The sequence below is a fragment of the Schistocerca americana genome, chromosome 2 (genome assembly GCF_021461395.2).
Source record: "Schistocerca americana isolate TAMUIC-IGC-003095 chromosome 2, iqSchAmer2.1, whole genome shotgun sequence".
NCBI classification, from domain to species: Eukaryota; Metazoa; Arthropoda; class Insecta; order Orthoptera; family Acrididae; genus Schistocerca; species Schistocerca americana.
Window position 1 is genome coordinate 111,985,002 of NC_060120.1, and position 17,667 is coordinate 112,002,668.

Here is a 17,667-nt window from a genome sequence, read left to right on the forward strand (position 1 = left end):
TACACTTAATCATTATAAGCAAAACAGAGAAGAAACATTCATATTTTTAATAAATACATTACTTGCTTTACTTTTCTATAAATTTTACATAATAGAAGTTGTAGCATAAGTTTTAGATAGTTGCATTTCCAAATTACTAGTTGTCAAAATTATTTAATCCACAACGAATCAGTATGAAAACTTTAATTAATTTTCAAGTGTGAGTAATGTAAATTTATGTTCAGTTTTATTTTGCTACTGCAGTTATTGATACCTAGTGGTATTGGTAGGTACATTTAAAGTGTTGGGCTTTTATACTAGTTGCTGATACATAATGTTGTAAGTAGATATAATGTAAAGACATTAAACTTTATTAAACAACAATGTGCAATAGCTTTCTACAAACAATATTTACTGTGAAACTTCCTGGCAGATTAAAACTGTGTGCCCGACCGAGACTCGAACTCGGGACCTTTGCCTTTCGCGGGCAAGTGCTCATCCAACTGAGCTACCGAAGCACGACTCACGACCGGTCCTCACAGCTTTACTTCTGCCAGTACCTCGTCTCCTACCTTCCAAACTTTACAGAAGCTCTCCTGCGAACCATGCAGATCTAGCACTCCTGAAAGTCCCGAGTTCGAGTCTCGGTCGGGCACACGGTTTTAATCTGCCAGGAAGTTTCATATCAGCGCACACTCCGCTGCAGAGTGAAAATCTCATTCTGGAAACATCCCCCAGGCTGTGGCTAAGCCATGTCTCCGCAGTATCCTTTCTTTCAGGAGTGCTAGTTCTGCATGGTTCGCAGGAGAGCTTCTGTAAAGTTTGGAAGGTAGTAGACAAGGTACTGGCAGAAGTAAAGCTGTGAGGACCGGTCGTGAGTCGTGCTTCGGTAGCTCAGTTGGTAGAGCACTTGCCCGCGAAAGGCAAAGGTCCCGAGTTCGAGTCTCAGTCGGGCACACAGTTTTAATCTGCCAGGAAGTTTCATATCAGCGCACACTCTGCTGCAGAGTGAAAATCTCATTCTGGAATATTTTCTGTATATGTAGTGTCACAACCACAGGCAACCGTTCGTGTGCTCACAGCATGTTACAAACAATATTTGACTGGTGGTGGATGTGCTTCAAAATGTCCACATTGTTGGGTGTGTTTTAGAAAATGTCAGACAAATGCCCTCCCTAACCAGTTTACTCAGAGGATGATGATATAATGCAGAAAGTGGTATAGAAACACCAGTTTGTGGCTGTATCACCAATAGTAGTGTTTTTGGCTTGCAGTCATAACATTAAAGACTAACAAATTAAGAGTTTGGTCTTTGAGTGGGCTTCTCCTTGGCGTAAGAGCTGGCGGTGTGTCATGTTTTAGGGTTCTAAGAAATAGTGAATTAAAATTAGTGGTGTGACTCAGTACAAGACCCTAATTGGCCTTATTTGCTATGGCTCTCCATTAATAAAACAGTAAGTTTGTGTTAGAAGATGAGGCTACCTGTTACTTTCTGAAACTACTTGCCACCATTCTCTTGGATTTCATTCATAATAGGGTAAACGTTGGATGTACGCTGCTTAACTCTCAGAAAACAAGCGGCACAGGTTTACTATATTGGGTAATACCTGGCCAGTTCAGAGATATTTAAAACCCAGAATTCAAGGTAGACTTCTGCAGTTTGTTTACATTGCTGTTGAGCTAATACAGGCATGAAGTTTCCTGAGGAGTCTTTTATGTTGATTCATACGGCTTCATATTGTGTTTAACAAGTGAACAGTTGGGTGAAAAGAGGCCAATAGTCTAAATATCATCTCTGAAACTCTAGCCTCCCAGATGAGATTATGAAAACTTGTATTTTATATTTTAGCTAATCACTTATGTAGATTATAATCATTTCCATATCTTAAATAATTTAGAGATCAGGATATATAAATAATTCATACATATAGTTAACCATGTATCATGCATGATTTTTAAACACTGCAAACTTTCCGTACCTTAGAATGCATTCTGCATAGTTACGATCATGATGATAAATTAAAACTTCTGCCATGAATTATTTTGAAAGATATATTTTAACTTTAAATTAAATGAAACAACAAGTTTACTGTTACCAGTCACTGTTTATCTCCATGGCGCATTTCAAAGGTTTAAACCTCCATCATCAGGTGGATTTACGTTTGATAGTATGACATTTGTGTGTGTGTTGTGTTATGATTTTTTGGAGGAACTTGTGGCACTGACTAGTGGAGGAACAAAACACTATTTCAGAACATGGTTTTGGGTTTCTTTTGACAAAACAATTAAACGTATATCTAATGCTAAACATAAAATAAGTAAAATAGAATACCTCCAGTGGTCACAGGTTCCTTTCCCTGTCTTAACACATTACATGTATACTGTCATATTTTGTAAACAAATATGGCATCTGCAAACTATTGGGTGCAAAGATCATATAGCGGAAGAGAAAACATTATCGCAAAGTAAAAGAATATACATTATAAAAACACTATTACAGAATAATTATTTTTAAAAAGGATTTGGAGGTGTTTGTTCTGAGGTGTCTAATACATGCGTTGGAATAAATACTTCAGGTGGTATATAACTCAATTCTGAAAAGTTAAAATAGCTTAAACTTTGTACTAGTTCATACAATCGGATGACATGTTACACACTTTAAGTACAATAACCGTATAGGCTACAGCGGTAAAATTATACATAAATAACCATTTTGATTGGGATTAATAGATACATATGAAAGGCTGGAGGCAAAGGGAGAGGGAGAGGAAGAGAAAGTGAGAGGGTGGAAAGAGTGATTGTATGAGAGCAAACTTTACATGGCAAGGGGTCTTAAGTTAATATCTGTTACATGTAATAACTGCCTAAAGGCTGAGGTAATACATTGGTTAATGCTTTAAAATATACTGATGGATGTACAATCTGTGCCAGAAAGAAGAAAAGAAAGGAGACATACAGCACAATAACAAGAGAAAGCAAGAACCAGAAGAACGATAGAAGGACAACCAACACTGCTATGGACAAAAAAAACAGGAAAAGAAAACCATAGGGAGGAGCAAGAAACAGGTAGAAGGGGTAAAAACAAGAGAGCAGATTGCTGTGGGAGGCTGACCACAAGAATAAAAAGAAAAAGCCAACCTCTCTGTGACACATTAAAACATCCACCGTAAAAGCATTAGAATGGAGAAAACGAAGGGACAAAGGACATGCCGAAGAGGTCAGTTAAAATTAATGACAATGAGTGCCGGGGCAGCCAAAGGACAGCTCACCAAGATACGGGACACTGTCAGCCGGGCACTGCACCGACACTGAGGTAGCCGTGTGTCACCCAAGTGTGGCCAATGCGGAGCCGGCAGAGAACCACAGAGTCCCTGCGAGAGGCCCCACATGGAGGACTGCCACACATTCGTAATCTCCTTAATGGCATGCAATTTGTTGTGCGTGCTGAGGTTATGCCATTTCGTCTCCCAAAGCTGCAAAACCTTGCTGTGTAGTACTTAACGCAGGTCAGTTGCAGAGAAGCCGATCTCCATAAGTGGTTTCCGCGTAGCCTGTTGGCAAGTTCGTTGCCTGGGATTCTGATGTGACCTGCGGTCCAGACGAACACCACTGAATGACCGGACCGTTCCAGGGCACAGATGGACTCCTGGATGGTCTCTATCAAAGGATGGTGGTCGAGAGCTTTTAGGCTGCTCAAGGAGTCAGTACACAGAGGAAACGCCTCCTCAGGGCATGAATGGATGGACTCAAGAGCATGAGGTGTAGCCACCAGCTCGGCAGTGAAAACACTGCCACCATTGGGCAAGGAATGCTGTCCTCCATGGACATACGTGAAGTCAACGTGAGCATCAGCGATCGAGCCATCGGTGTAAACCACTTCGTGGCCTTGGTACTTGTCAAGAACTGAGAGGAAGTGGCAGTGGAGAGCCACGGGGTTGACTGAGTCCTTAGGCCCATGTGAAAGATCCAGGTGAAGCTGCGACCTACGTGTACACCATGGAGGTGTACGTGAATGAACCTCAAGTATAGGTGGTAAAGGCAAAGACTACAGTTCAGAAAGAATGGATCGGACACTAACTGCAATTAGAAGCCCTGACCTGGGCCGCCTATTCGGGAGATGAACCTCCATGGATAGGAAAAGGAGACGGTGATTCAGATGCCTAGGAGAACTACAAACGTATGCTACATAACTGGCCAGCAGTTGTGCACGCCTAACCTGCAATGGAGGCACTCTGGCTTCCACAAGGACACTGGTCACCGGACTCACTCCTAAAAGCTCCTGTCGCTAGGCAAACACCACAGTGGTGCAATGGGTCAATTAAACGCAACGCTGAGGGCGCCGCTGAACCATAAACCAGACTCCCATAGTCAAGGCGGGATTTAACAAGGGCTCTGTAGAGCTGCAACAGCACAGAGTAATCTGCACCCCAGTTGGTGTTGCTCAGGCAACGGAGTGTATTGAGGTGCTGCCAGCACTTCCACTTAAGCTGATGAAGGTGAGGAAGCCAAGTCAATCGGGTGTTGAAAACAAGTCCTAAGAATCGATATGTCTCCACTACAGTGAGTGGATCATCATTAAGGTAACTTTCTGGTTCTGAATGAACAGTACGATGCCGACAGAAGTGCATAACACACGACTTTGTGGCCGGAAACTGGAAACTGTGGGCTAGAGCCCATGAGTGCGCCTTGAGGATGGCTCCCTGAAGGCGCTGCTCAGCAACACCAGTACTGGTGGAGCATTGTGAAATGCAGAAGTTCTCTGCATACAGAGGAGGTCAGAGGGATGGCCCTACAGCTGCTGCTAGACCATTAATGGCCACAAAAAATACAGACACACTCAATATAGAGCCCTGTGAGACTCCATTCTCCTGGATATGGGGGGGAACTATGGGAGGCACAACTTGGACACAGGAAATATGGAGCTACAGGAAATTCTGGATAAAAATCAGGAGTGGGCCTTGGAGACCCCACTCGTATAATGTGGTAAGGATATGATGTCACCAGGTCATGTCATATGCTTTTCGCAAATAAAAAAAGACGGCAACCAGGTGTTAGCGTCCGGAAAAGGCTGTTCGGATGGCAGACTCGAGGGACGCAAGGTTACCAGTGGTAGAGCAACCCTGGCAGAAGCCACCCTGACATGGAGCCAGCCAGTAGGCCACGTGACTCCAGGACCCAACCCAACCACCGACACACCATACATTCCAGCAGCTTACAAAGAATGTTGGTGAGGCTGATGGGCCGATGGCTATCCCCATCAAATGGGTTTTTACCGGGTTTGGGAACTGGAATGATGGTGCTCTCCCACCATTGCAATGGAAAGACACCATCGCACCAGATCTGGCTGAAGGTGACGAGGAGATGTCGCTTGTAGTCAGATAAGAGATGTTTAATCATTTGATTATGGATCTGATCTAGTCCAGGAGCTGTATCAGGCGAATGTGCAAGGGCACTGAGGAGCTCCCACCCTGTAAATAGGGCGTTATAGGATTCATTCACTGTGGTGTGTAGTAAACGAGAGGACTTTCCCTTCCATGCGCCGTTTGAGAGTGCGAAAGGCTGGGGGGTAATTCTCCGACGCAGAGGCTCGAGCTTAGTGCTCGGCAATCGCGTTTGTGTTGGTAGATAACACGCCATTTATGTTAACACTGGGAACACATGTTCGGGTCTGGTACCCGAAAACACATTTGATCTTTGCCCAGACTTGGGAAGGTGATGTATGGTACCCAATGGTCAAGACATATCTCTCCCAACACTCCTGCTTCCGTCGTTTGATAAGCTGGCGAACGTGAGCACAGAGCCGTTTACAGGCTATGAGGTGGTCCAGGGAAGGGTGCTGCTGTAGAGCTCGCCGATACTCCTTAATTGCTTCAGCAACTTCCAGCAACCACCAAGGGACTGTCTTTCGCCAGGGGCACCCTAAAGAGCAAGGGATCGTGTTTTCTGCCGCAGGAATGATTGATGTAGTCACTTGCTCAACCATCGCATCGATGTTGCCGTGTGGGGGAGATTCAACGGTGACCACAGAGGTGAATGTTTCCCAGTCCGACTTGTTTTTAACAAGGCCCATCTGGACAGGTGTCCATGGGCTTGACGCTGGAGCAATGACAGGAAGATGGGGAAGTGTTCACTACCATACAGGTCGTCATGTGCTCTCCAGTGGATAGATGGGAGAAGTCCTGGGCTCCAAATTGATAAATCATTGGCCGAGTAACTATCTCAAGCCACACTGGAATGTGTGGCAGCCCCATTATTTAAGAGGCAGAGGTTGAACTGAGACAGTAAAGTTTCTGCCAGTACGAACGGTGCCACCCCACAAGGGGTTATAGGCGTTAAAATCTCCCAAAAGTAGGAAAGGTTTAGGAAGTTGATCAACTAGTGCAGTTAATACATTCAGGGATACTACACCATCTGGAGGAATATATATATATATATGCAGCCAGTTATTTTCTGTGTCGTCGTTATTCTGACAGCCACAGCTTCAAAAGGGGTTTGAAGGGGTACAGGTTCACTACAGACTGAGTTTAGGACATAAATGCAAAATCCACCTGACACTCGATTATAGTCGCTACGGTTCCTGTAGTATCCCTTATAGCTGTGGAGGGCAGGGGTCTGCATTGCAGGGAACCAGGTTTCCTGGAGGGCAATGCAGAAAGAAGGTGTAAAGCTTAACAGTTGCCGCAGCTCAGCCAGGCGGTGGAAAAAACTGCCGCAATTCCACTGGAGGATGAGAACATGGGACTGGGAAGGCATGGAACATTCAGTGAGGCAGTTTACACCTCAGGGTCACCTGCTGCCAACGATTCTTTGCATGAGCAGTCTATATCCATTTTGTCTCAGGGTCCAGCGAGATCTAGGTCCTCAGCAGGTGCCAGAATCTCCACCTCATCCGCAGACGCAGATCTTGGAGGTAGCGGTGGTGTGGGTGCCACTGCAATTCCCTTAGTCTTGGGGATCTTCTTTTTGGATTTCTCTCGCTGTTCCTTGGGTTTCCCTGACTGGGAGGACTTCACTGATTCAGTCTCCGGGACTGAGGATGAGTGTGAAGCCCTGCGACCAGCTGCTTTTGGGCTCTTTAGCCACTGGCAGGTGTAATCTTTTCCACTAGCAGAAACCTGGGAAGGGAGTGACCCAAGGGACCCCTTTCTAGCGAGAGCTGCCAAAGAAGCTGTATGCTTCTCTGGCTTAGAAGTGGGGACGGACGTCCCAGATGGTTGTGGAGGTGGGGGGGGGTGGGGGGGGGGGGGAGGTGTTACTCCTGAAGTAGGTGGTGCAGGAGCAACAGGGAGGCAAGTGCTCCCCGCCATCAAGGGGCCAGGTGTAGTCTTTTGGCTCTGAGAGGTGACTGGGGTTGGCAGAGCTGATGGGGCTAGAACTGTTGTAACGATGGCATAACACAATGTCATGCATACAGGATGTAGGCATTCAAATTTCCTCTTGGCTTCAGTGTAGGTCAGTCAGTCCAGGGTCTTGTACGTCACGATTTTCCTTTCTTTCTGGAGAATCCTGCAGTTTGGTGAGCAAGGCAAATGGTGCTCTCCACAATTGACACAGATGAGAGGCGGGGCACATGGAGTATTGGGATGTGATGGGCGTCCATAATCTCCATATGGGACACTGGACAAGACATATGACCAAACTTCCAACATTTAAAGCACCGCATTGGGGGAGGGACATAGGGTTTCACATCACTGTGGTAGACCATCACCTTGACTTCCCGGGTAATGTATCACCCTCAAAGGCCACGATGATAGCACCGGTGGCTTTGGACCCTGGTGGACACTCCGAATGAAATATACACATCGCCGTTCTAAATTGGCGTACAGCTCATCGTCGGACTGCAAAAGGAGGTCCCTGTGAAATATGATACCCTGGACCATATTTAAGCTCTTATGGGGAGTGATGGTTACAGAAACATTTCCCAGCTTGTCACAGGCGAGTAACTCCTGTGACTGGGCAGAGGATGCTGTTTTGATCAATACTGACCCAGATCTCATTTTGGACAAGCCCTCCACCTCCCCAAACATGTCCTCTAAATGCTCAACAAAAAACTGAGGCTTCATCGCTATAAAAGATTCCCCATCAGCTCTCGAACATATAAGGTACCGGGGCGAATAAGATCAACTGCCATCCTTAGCTTGACGTTCCTCCTATGGTGTGGCCAGGGAGGGGAATGATTTGGGGTCGTACTTCTGTGCATTGAATTGAGCCCGTGGACACTTAGAGACTGCTAGTGTTAGACCACCAGCAAGAGATGATGTACTACGCTTCATCGCGCGTCATCCACTCTGATGCCACCTACTCCGACATGGGGCCCTCCCACAGCCACCACCCAGTCGCAGCAAAGGCTACCTGGCAGGATGGCCATTGCCGGAGGTTCCGATGCCCCAGCGGGGTGAGTATCTCCCCCTTGGCATACGTGAGGAGTTAATGGTACAGGCATTAGCAGAGCGATCCCTGTGTGGTCAGGGGGCAACAACCAACAGGGTACATGGCGGCCCCACCACAACAGACTGGCTACTATGCTGTATATGAGGTGCAACCAAGCAAACAAGTCCATTATCATCGCCAGCATAGAAAACTATACTGCACAGCAGATGGAAAAATACGCACCCAGGAGGATGACCTCCCCCAACAGTTGGAGAATGAGCAGAAGTGCAGATCCACGTCAACAAAGGATGCAATAGGTCTCAGTGCATAATGGACATGACGCACCATGTAAGGCGCCCTTCCCCAATTGGCTCGCTCTTCGGGAAAATTTTGAAAAATGGAGATCAAACCCTACAGGGGACCATCACAAAGGCCAAAACGTGAGACACGCCTTTTAGTCGCCTCTTACGACAGGCAGGAATACCTCGGGTCTATTCTAACCCGTAGCCACAGGGGGGAAAACACTCGAATTCTTGAGTGAAAAATGAACTGAAAGAACTTCATATTAAAGAACAAATGTTCAACGTACAGCTTTATAATGCAGAATTACAGTTGGGAAAGTTGCTTCATAGACTGGAATACGATTCCATTACCAAAAAAGTCAGAAAGTACACAGAGTTCATGGTACAGAAAACAAAAGCTACACAGAAGAAAAAACTAGCCAATCTTACCAATCTTATAAAGCAACAGTTACGTCCCAACCCAACCAAAAGAGCCGAAGGAAACACACATTCTACACACCTTTCCTCGACAAGACAAACATAATTTTCACTGCAGAAGGAGAGGCACTACTCTGCAAACGTTTAAAACACAACGTCCAACCTTCACTGGACCAAAGGAACCAAGAAACGCTCATCACTAGTGTCACACAGATCTCAACCATCACCTTTAAGAAGCAAAATGACAGAGAAAAGCCACCTGCCACAAAATTAATGAATCATTGAAAAGGAAATTGCAAAACCATTCCCAGCATACAAGAGAAGAGAAGCAGCCCTTACACGTACCATTAAGATTAAATTAAACATGAATAATGCAATAATTGTAAAAGCTGACAAGGGTAACAACTGCTGTAATGAACAGAGCAACATACGTAGAAAAACTTCGGACTTCTTCCAAACCAACAACATAACAGAAATACATAAAGATATAACATCCAGAATACAAAAAAGAGGTTACACATTTCAAACAATACCAACTTTCTACTCGCCATCCAAGAAGCAAGAAACATTGTAACAATGAGCCCACAAGCACCTTGCCTTAGATCACAAAAATAGGACCACCATCAGGCCTATACTGAACTGTAGAAACAGCCCAATATTCAAAATCAACAAAATTTTCTTCAGAATCCTCAAAGAAGCTTACACATTCAATAATGAGAGAACACTTAAAACCACAACAGAATTTACACAACATGTCAAAAACATAGAGGTACCTGATGGAGCCACATTGGCCTCATTTGACATACAAAACCTTTATTCCTCTGTGCCAATAGATCCCACATAGAGGGACACATTCCACGTGGGAGAAATATATATCTACCCGTCCTTTTTTCCCCCTAAGGTAAGTCTTTCCACTCCCGGGATTGGAATGACTCCTTACCCTCTCCCTTAAAACCCAAATCCTTTTGTCTTTCCCTCTCCTTCCCTCTTTCCTGACGAGGCAACCGTTGGTTGCGAAAGCTAGAATTTTATGTGTATGTTTGTGTGTCTGTCGACCTGCCAGCACTTTCATTTGGTAAGTCACATCATCTTTGTTTTTATATATATATATATCCCTTCAACTCACATTACTGAATTAATGGACCTGCTGGAATTCACACTTCCACACAACTATTTTAAATTTAACAGTAAAATCTACAAACAAATAGATGGTCTGGCGGTGGGCACGAATCTTTCCAGATCGCTAGCAGAAACATTTATAAGTAACTTAGAAGACAAAATCCTGATTTCTAATGTCCACCTCCTCAAAAATATCATTTACTACTACAGATATGTAGCTGATACAATCATCTTAATAAGGCGCTGAAGGTGACATCAGTGAGTTATTCAACAACTTCCATGAAAACATAAAATTCACAGTTGAACACCAAACAGATGACAGTATTAATTTCTTAGACCTTATCATTGGAATAAAGAATAACAGACATCAGTTTGAAATTTATAGGAAGCCAACCACAACACATACTTCAGTCCACAACTCCTGTTGTCGCCCCACAGCCCATAAAATGACAGCATTCCGGTACATGATCAATAGAGCTACCCACCTACAACTCTCTGAAGATAAATATGATCAATAAATTGAAATAATAAAACAAACAGCTAATGCAAATGGTTGTAGCAGCTCCATAGTGGACACTCTAAAACACTCAATAATGGCAAAGCAATCACAACACAAAAAACAAAAAGGAAGTAATATCTTCAATACAATCCCCTTTCTAGGTAACATTTCGTATCAGGTTGCCAATGTCTTCGAACAAAAAGGCACAAGCATATCCTTTACCACAGACAACAAGAGTGGACAGAAATTACCACACATCATCAGCACACGAAACCCACTTCATCACACACGTGTGTACAAAATTGATTGTTTGGACTGTGACTGCTTCTACATAGGCCAGACAGGCAGATCATTTGAGATTGGATTCAAAGTACACATGGCAGCACTAAAAATGAAAGAAAGAAAAAGAAAAGAAAAGAAAAATACCACACATCAGCTATAGCCACCCACCTGCATGGGGAAATAATAATAATTATAATAATAATAATCCATGACCAAAATGACAATATTTACAATAGTATCATCTCTGTTTTCAGCAACTATCTAAATTATTAAAATTACACACACACACACACACACACACACACACACACACACACACACACACACACACCTTACTGTTTACTATAAATATTTAGTTATGTTACCATGACAGCTACCAAAAGTACAAAAGATTGACCTCATTTACATATATGTCATCACACCAACAGCTTGTACCCCTTGTCAGCCTGAAATTGTTGTTGTTGTTGTTGTTGTTGTTGTGGTCTTCAGTCCTGAGACTGGTTTGATGCAGCCTGAAACGGTATGTACATCAACTACTGGCACAGATTGTACATCCATCAGTATATTTTAAAGCATTAACCAATGTATTACCTCAGCCTTTAGGCAGTTATTACATGTAACAGATATTAACTGAAGACCCCTCTCCCTCTCCCTTTGCCTCCAGCCTTTCATATGTATCTATTAATCCCAATCAAAATGGTTATTTATGTATAATTTTACCGCTGTAGCCTATACGGTTATTGTACTTAAAGTGTGTAACATGTCATCCGATTGTATGAACTAGTACAAAGTTTAAGCTATTTTAACTTTTCAGAATTGAGTTATATACCACCTGAAGTATTTATTCCAACGCATGTATTAGACACCTCAGAACAAACACCTCCAAATCCTTTTTAAAAATAATTATTCTGTAATAGTGTTTTTATAATGTATATTCTTTTACTTTGCGATAATGTTTTCTCTTCCGCTATATGATCTTTGCACTCAATAGTTTGTAGATGCCATATTTGTTTACAAAGTATGACAGTATACATGTAATGTGTTAAGACAGGGAAAGGAACCTGTGACCACTGGAGGTATTCTATTTTACTTATTTTATGTTTAGCATTAGATATACGTTTAATTTTTTTGTCAAAAGAAACTCAAAACCATGTTCTGAAATAGTGTTTTGTTTCTCCACTAGACAATGCCACAAGTTCCTCCAAAAAATCATAAATCAACACACACACAAATGTCATAATATCAAATGTAATCCACCTGATGATGGGAGGTTTAAAACCTTTGAAACACATCGTGTAGATAAACAAACAGTGACTGGTAACAGTAAACTTGTTGTTTCATTTAATGCCAATAACAGTCGTGGTAAAGGGTAACCTAAAATGTTCGCATTTAAAGTATATTTTAACTGACCACTCAATAAACTATAATGCTGAGGTAAGCCCTGAGCAAAATATATCCCTGAAGTGGGGTTCTTATAATCGTGATTGTGCTTTATGTCTTCTAATGGTCAGTGAATGGAGCAAAAAGGACAACAGTGATTGAATTACACGCATGAACACCTTTGGAATATGACTCTGCCAACAGTCAAAGATACATAACTCGTGGAAAAATGATTTGGAATAAAATGTTATATCAAACACATAACAAAAATCAAGTCTACAGCTTGTCAGCAAGGAGGAAGCTGGCTTGTATGTGGTAATCATACATACGGAATGCTAGACTGACCTGCTGTCACTGTAAGGGCCACTTTATCCCACTCTGGAGATCATGGGAGCATGCATCATGACATGATGTGGCAGCAGGAGACTTGTGTATGTCCAGCAGTTTTGCATCCACTGCTGGCCACAACCATGTGCTGCTGCTGCTGCTTGTGGAAGCAGATAGATAGTCTCAATTTTGGAATCAGTGGATAAAGCAGTGTGCCCAGGTGCCATGCAACATTTGGAAAGAGAAGTTTAGACACTGGTTTAAATTCCAGTAAGTAGAATTGAAAGCCTCTCAAAAGAAAATAATGTAAGACTATACAGCAAAATGGAACTAGTGTCACTGGAAGTAGTTTCAAATAAGAATAGGCTTACACTGTTCATCAACGGAGACTCTTCAGTTCCCTCATCCCCACCCCCGTTGGTGAGGGAAAAAATTATTTCTTGTGCGACAACTAAAGTGCTATATTGTACACTGTGGAATGCTTCATTTACATCTTTGTATTCCCTCATAGACGTAATAATCACGATTTCGTACTTGTAAAAAGTATTGCCAAAGGTGGGAGGCTAACATTTTTAGCTGGAAAGTTGTGCATTAGGACATACCTGTTCCCACTCTATGGAGTCTTTATGTAATCAAAGGTTGTTTACAAGGCTGTTGTGTGATCTTGGCTCATTATGGGCACAGTTCTTAAAATTCTGTCTGTCTGAAACGAAATGTGGTGATGGGCTGCCATCCAGTGAGTTCATTTTAGTGTACAAGACATAAATAGCCTTCTGCTAATTTTGAATAGATTTGTTTGCCATTATTGCTCCATTCCTGCCTGTGTTGACATGCTTAATGTCTTTATTGTTCAATATTGGTGTCCTAACCACATTTGAGAATTTAGCAGTTAGTATGAGTTTGCAAGAAGTACAGTTTGTGTAATCACTTGACTAAATATTTGCCTTTATTCTTATTTTCTTCATTTTTCATCATGTACTTACGTATACACAAGAATTTATTTCCTCGGTGAAGGAAATAGTTCTTTCTATTTGACTTACTTGTGGAAGTTTATGTACAGTATATCGACCTGAGTAGCTGAAGAATGTCAGCAGTTTAATGTTGAAAAAGTGTTATCCAGAGTCTATAGGACACTTAGTACAAATAGTGTACTCAGTTGGAAGAAAGTGTACCTATTGCACAATTGCGCATTGTCACATTGCTGTCTGTGGTTGTAGATTTACTCCAAATCTTTTAATATCTTTGAAGTTAAACTTTTCTAGTCACTGAAATACATTGTCTATTAGTGAGTGCAAGATCTAGTAGCATACTGTCAGGTAGTTTATAGGTAACTGTAATTGCCTCCTGTGAGTAGTGGCAAAATCCCCTTGAAAACTTTATGCCGTTTACTCATGTTTTGTAGCACATTAAGATAATTTTATGTACAGGTAAGAAATGAGGATAGTGCCCTTTATATTGTCTCAAATAATTTTTGTGTGTGTGTATAACCATGTTCTCATTCTTATTACTTTTTAATTCAAAATTGTTTTATTTGAAGGGTCTTCACACATTGTAACCATACCTGTTCAGTCATCTGGTTCCGTGAAAGTTCAAACATTGAAATCATCAGAGCCTACTCTTCTGCCAAAGACAATACATTTAGCTTCTAATCCAATGGTGAGTGAAGTGCTTTTTTCTCCATGCTAATGTGGATGTAGCATAGACTTTTTGATATTTTTTAGCTGTTTATTTTGATTATTACTGCAGGTTTTAAGTACTTCTCAGCGAATAGCTGCACAGCATGTTCTGCCAACAAATCCACCAAAGAATTACATCTCTCCAATCCTTGATCACAGTGGATCTCGAAAACGTCAAGAAATGGAGAATGAATTTATGCCAGAGTAGTAAGTTACTTAACTGGAAGAATGCGGCATGTTTCATTATGTGTAGACTAGCACATTTTTATTAAAATTTGATTTAAGTGGTTTCCTTTCATTAGTGTTGTTATTAGTGTTATTTCAGATTATGTTGTAAATACTGATTTGGTTGAACAAAGATAACTAATTATCAGAAAATGTAACAATGAAAACAAACTATTATTGATAAAATTATTTAATTGGGTAGATAGAAAATCTACTCACCAAGCGGCGGCAGAACGCACACACAAAAGACTGTTGTGATTGGCAAACTTTCGGAGCCATTGGCTCCCCCTTCAGACAGAAGGGTTGAGGGGGAAGGAAGAAGGGTGAAGGAAAAGGGGTAGATCTTGGGAAAATAGCCCTGAACCACAGGTCAAGGGAGACTTACTGTATGGGATGAGAAGGAAAGACTTATTGTTGGGGTACTGCAACAAACGAGATTTGAAAACTGGAGAGCTTAAAGGTGAAGACAGGGTAACATGCAAGACAGAGGTACTACTGAAACATCGTGCATGAGTTAATAAGAGTGAGAAGCTAAGTACATTGTACGTAACAGAGGTGGGAGAGGGCGGTGAATAATAGACGGTAAAGGCAACGAAAGATGTAGGAAATTAAAATGGAGTGAAGCAAACAGTAGTTACAGTGAAGAAAAGTTGAGACAAAAGAAATTAATGTATGACATTCGTGATCTCAGTGCCTGTTTCACCACACGTGTCATCTGGATTCTTCCCCTAAACACTAGTTTCTCAGTACTTCACAGGTGGGAACTAGCACTACAACATGTCGTTGGTTCTCGCCACCCATCTGGACTTAATTTACATTAATGTCTTCCGTCTCAGCTTTTCTTCACCGTAACTACTCTTTGCTTCACTCCGTTTTAATTTCCTAAATTTTTCATTGTCTTTCCCATCTATTTTTCACCGCCTCTTCCCATCTCTGTTAGGAGTAACTCTTATTAACCCGAGCTCGATGTTTTAGTAGTAATCTCTGTCTTGCATATTACCCTGTCTTCCATCTTTAAGCTATCAGGTTTTCAAATATTGTCCGATGCAGTCCCCAACAATCAGTCTTTCCTTCTCAGCTCAACAGACTTGTGTGTGGGTGGGTGGGTGTGGGTGTGGGTGTTATGCTGCTGGTAGCTGAGTAGACTTTTTATCTATCAAATTAATTACCAGGAAAGTTTACTGGTTGCAGCAAACAAGTTATCTCAGAAAAAATGCATGACAAATTAAACGGATTACACTTTTAAGAAACTATTTCCTTAATTGTGAAACACATATTGTTTGCTACTGTACACTGGGGAAAATTGAAATTGAGTTTATGTAAATGTTTTGGGAAACGACATTTTTGTGCAGCTATCAGTTTTCTTTACAGTGTGTATAAAAAGTCTGTTGTTGTCAAAGGTTAAAATTTGTCAACATCAAATCTAGATTTGTGTTTTCGGATTTGTCTACACCTACGTGGCTTCTCTGCAAATCACACTTGTGTGCCTGGCAGAGGGTTCATCGAAGAACCTTCACAACAATTCTCCATTGTTCCACTCTCGAACAGTGCACAGAAAAAATAAACACCTATATCTTTCTGTGCGAGCTTCTGATTTCCCTTGTGTTATGATGATCATTGCTCTCTGTGTAGGTCAGCATAAAAAAATTGCTGATTGAAATTTTGAGAAGAGCCACTGCAGTGAGAAATGCCTTTGTTTTAATGAGGTGTCCCCTAAATTGTGTATCACATCTGTGACACACTCTCCCCTGTTTCTCAATAATGTAAAATGTGCTGCCCTTCTTTGAACTTCCTTGATGTACACAGTTAATCCTATCTGGTGAGGATCCCACACCATGCAGAAGTACTGCAAAAGAGGACGGACAAGCATAGTGTAGCCAGTCTCTTTAGTAGATCTGTTGCATCTTCTAAGTGTTCTGCCAATAATTTGCAGTCTTTAGTTCTCCTTTCCCACGACATTATCTAAGTCTTCTTTCCAACTTAAAGTGTTTCATAATTGTAATTCCTAGGTATTTAGTTGAATTTATGGCTATTAAATTTGACTGATTTGTCGTATAACCAATGTTTAACAGATTACTTTCAGCACTCATGTGGATGACCTCACACTTTTGTTAATTTAGGGCCAGTTACCAATTTTCGCACCATACCGGTAAGTTATCTGAATCACTTCACAATTTGTTTTGATCTCTCTCTGGAAAACGTCAAGCAAATTTTTATCTGCTTTTTTGAGCACACTTTTTTTTTTTTTGTGGGGGGGAGATTGACAGTATTCAGTGTCACTACAACCACCCTGTGTTCACTAATCCCTGTATCCATGTTGATGCTCATCATTAGCTCAGCACTGTTTGTTGCTATGAGATCAAGTGTGTTTCTGCAACCGTTTACTATTTGAGTGAGCTCACGAACTAGTTGCCCAAAATAATTTTCTAAAAATGCATTTAGCACAATTTCAGATGTTTTTTAATGCACACATCTGGATTTAAACATGTATTGTTGCCAACATATCAAGGGTAAACTGAACTCACAACCGATTAAAACTGTATAGGTCGGGTATGTGTTTGAAATTAGACTGAAGTTTTCTTTGAACTTCACAGAAATTATATACCTGAGTTGGGAGGTCAGTAAAAGGATCTAATAGGGTCGTTCTATGTCAAGTCAGTACACTTTAAATAAAAATTTGAGCTCACCCTCTTAGATTTTGCTGAAAGTTGGTTTACGTATAGTGGGTGCTGAAACTAAAAAAATTCCAAATTTCAATTTTTAACCTCAAACCATTTCTGAATATGGTCATGTAAACTTTTCAAAAACTGACCAAAAATGTGTGAATGGACTTATTTTAAATTGCCCTAGGAGCTGCCCCAATTGAGCTAGAGAGCTGGGAAGGGTGTCATTTTGCAGCATTTTTCATGCTCTTTCCAGTGATATACAACAAAACAGCTTCTAATTAATAACCTTTTTCAAAATACTAATTAATATTGTGATTTAATTTTTTTTTACAAAAAGCACATAATTGAAAATTTTCAAAATATTTCCATAACTACTTCATACTGTTGTAAATCACATGGCAAAATATAAATGTGGGATGATGATG

General features: G+C 41.5%; 1 protein-coding gene across 1 annotated transcript in view; it reads left to right on the plus strand.

Moving 5' to 3' along the window:
• The window catches only part of LOC124595238 (transcription factor Dp-1), a 220,183-nt gene that overhangs the window by 68,722 nt on the left and 133,794 nt on the right, over positions 1-17,667 (plus strand). Inside the window, exons 4-5 of the mRNA XM_047133897.1 lie at positions 14,213-14,331; positions 14,422-14,558. Of these exons, the coding sequence (XP_046989853.1) occupies positions 14,213-14,331; positions 14,422-14,558 (256 nt within the window). The remainder of the gene's footprint in view (positions 1-14,212; positions 14,332-14,421; positions 14,559-17,667) is intronic.